This window comes from Otolemur garnettii, unplaced genomic scaffold (assembly GCF_000181295.1).
Source record: "Otolemur garnettii isolate 467f Iridium unplaced genomic scaffold, OtoGar3 scaffold00392, whole genome shotgun sequence".
Classification (NCBI taxonomy): Eukaryota; Metazoa; Chordata; class Mammalia; order Primates; family Galagidae; genus Otolemur; species Otolemur garnettii.
The window spans coordinates 34,623-35,404 of NW_003852787.1; the positions used below are offsets into that span (position 1 = coordinate 34,623).

The 782-nt window shown below is 30.7% G+C and overlaps 1 protein-coding gene across 1 annotated transcript in view; it reads left to right on the forward strand.

Annotated features, from left to right (window-relative positions):
* The window catches only part of LOC100943854 (zinc finger protein 43-like), a gene marked incomplete at its 5' end in the record, with an annotated part of 27,798 nt that overhangs the window by 24,709 nt on the left and 2,307 nt on the right, over positions 1-782 (forward strand). Inside the window, 1 exon segment of the mRNA XM_012813965.2 lies at positions 577-733. Coding sequence (XP_012669419.2) covers positions 577-733 — 157 coding nt within the window.

Below are 782 nucleotides of genomic sequence, written 5' to 3' on the forward strand. Positions count from 1 at the left end.
CTTTCTTAATTCTTTATTATTCTTTCACCAACCAACATTGCCTTCACATGCCAAAATTCACAATTGGAACCAGTACGGTAAGATATTTATCCAATCATCATTGCTTAATCATCATCTGGGGAAACATTACATATGCAAGAAAATTTTGATATTCATTTTACAAAATTTTACCCTGAATAATTATCTAAGTGGTTATATTGATAAGAGAAATTATCAATGCAATAAACTTGAAAAGACTTTGAATCAATACTCATGCTCTATAAAATACTTAAAAGCTCAATATCCAGAGATCCTATACAAATGTAAGAAATTCAAGAAAGTCTTTCATCAATGTTTAAAAGTTATTATCCATGATAATATTAATAACCAAGAATGTGTATTCGTACAAGTGCGTTAAATGTATGGAAGTTTTTTCCCCAGACTAGAAATTCATACTGTAAAAAACTACAGCCAGAATAAAACCAAAAATGTCTTAGTCTTCTGATCTAAAAAATTACACAGTTCATAGTGAAGAAAACAACTACAAATAAATGTAAAGAATGTGTCAAAGGCTTTAATCATTTTTTTAAACCTTAGAGAAAGAGTATCAGAGGATTCACAATGGAGAGAAACCCTACAAATGTGAAGAATGTGACAACACCTTTCACAATTTCTCAACTTTTCTAGCACATAAGAGAATTCATAATGGAGAACAAGCTTACAAATGTGAGGAATGTGGCAAGGCCTTTTACCAGTGCTCAAACCTGACAACACATAAGAGAATGCATAATGGAAAGAAATGC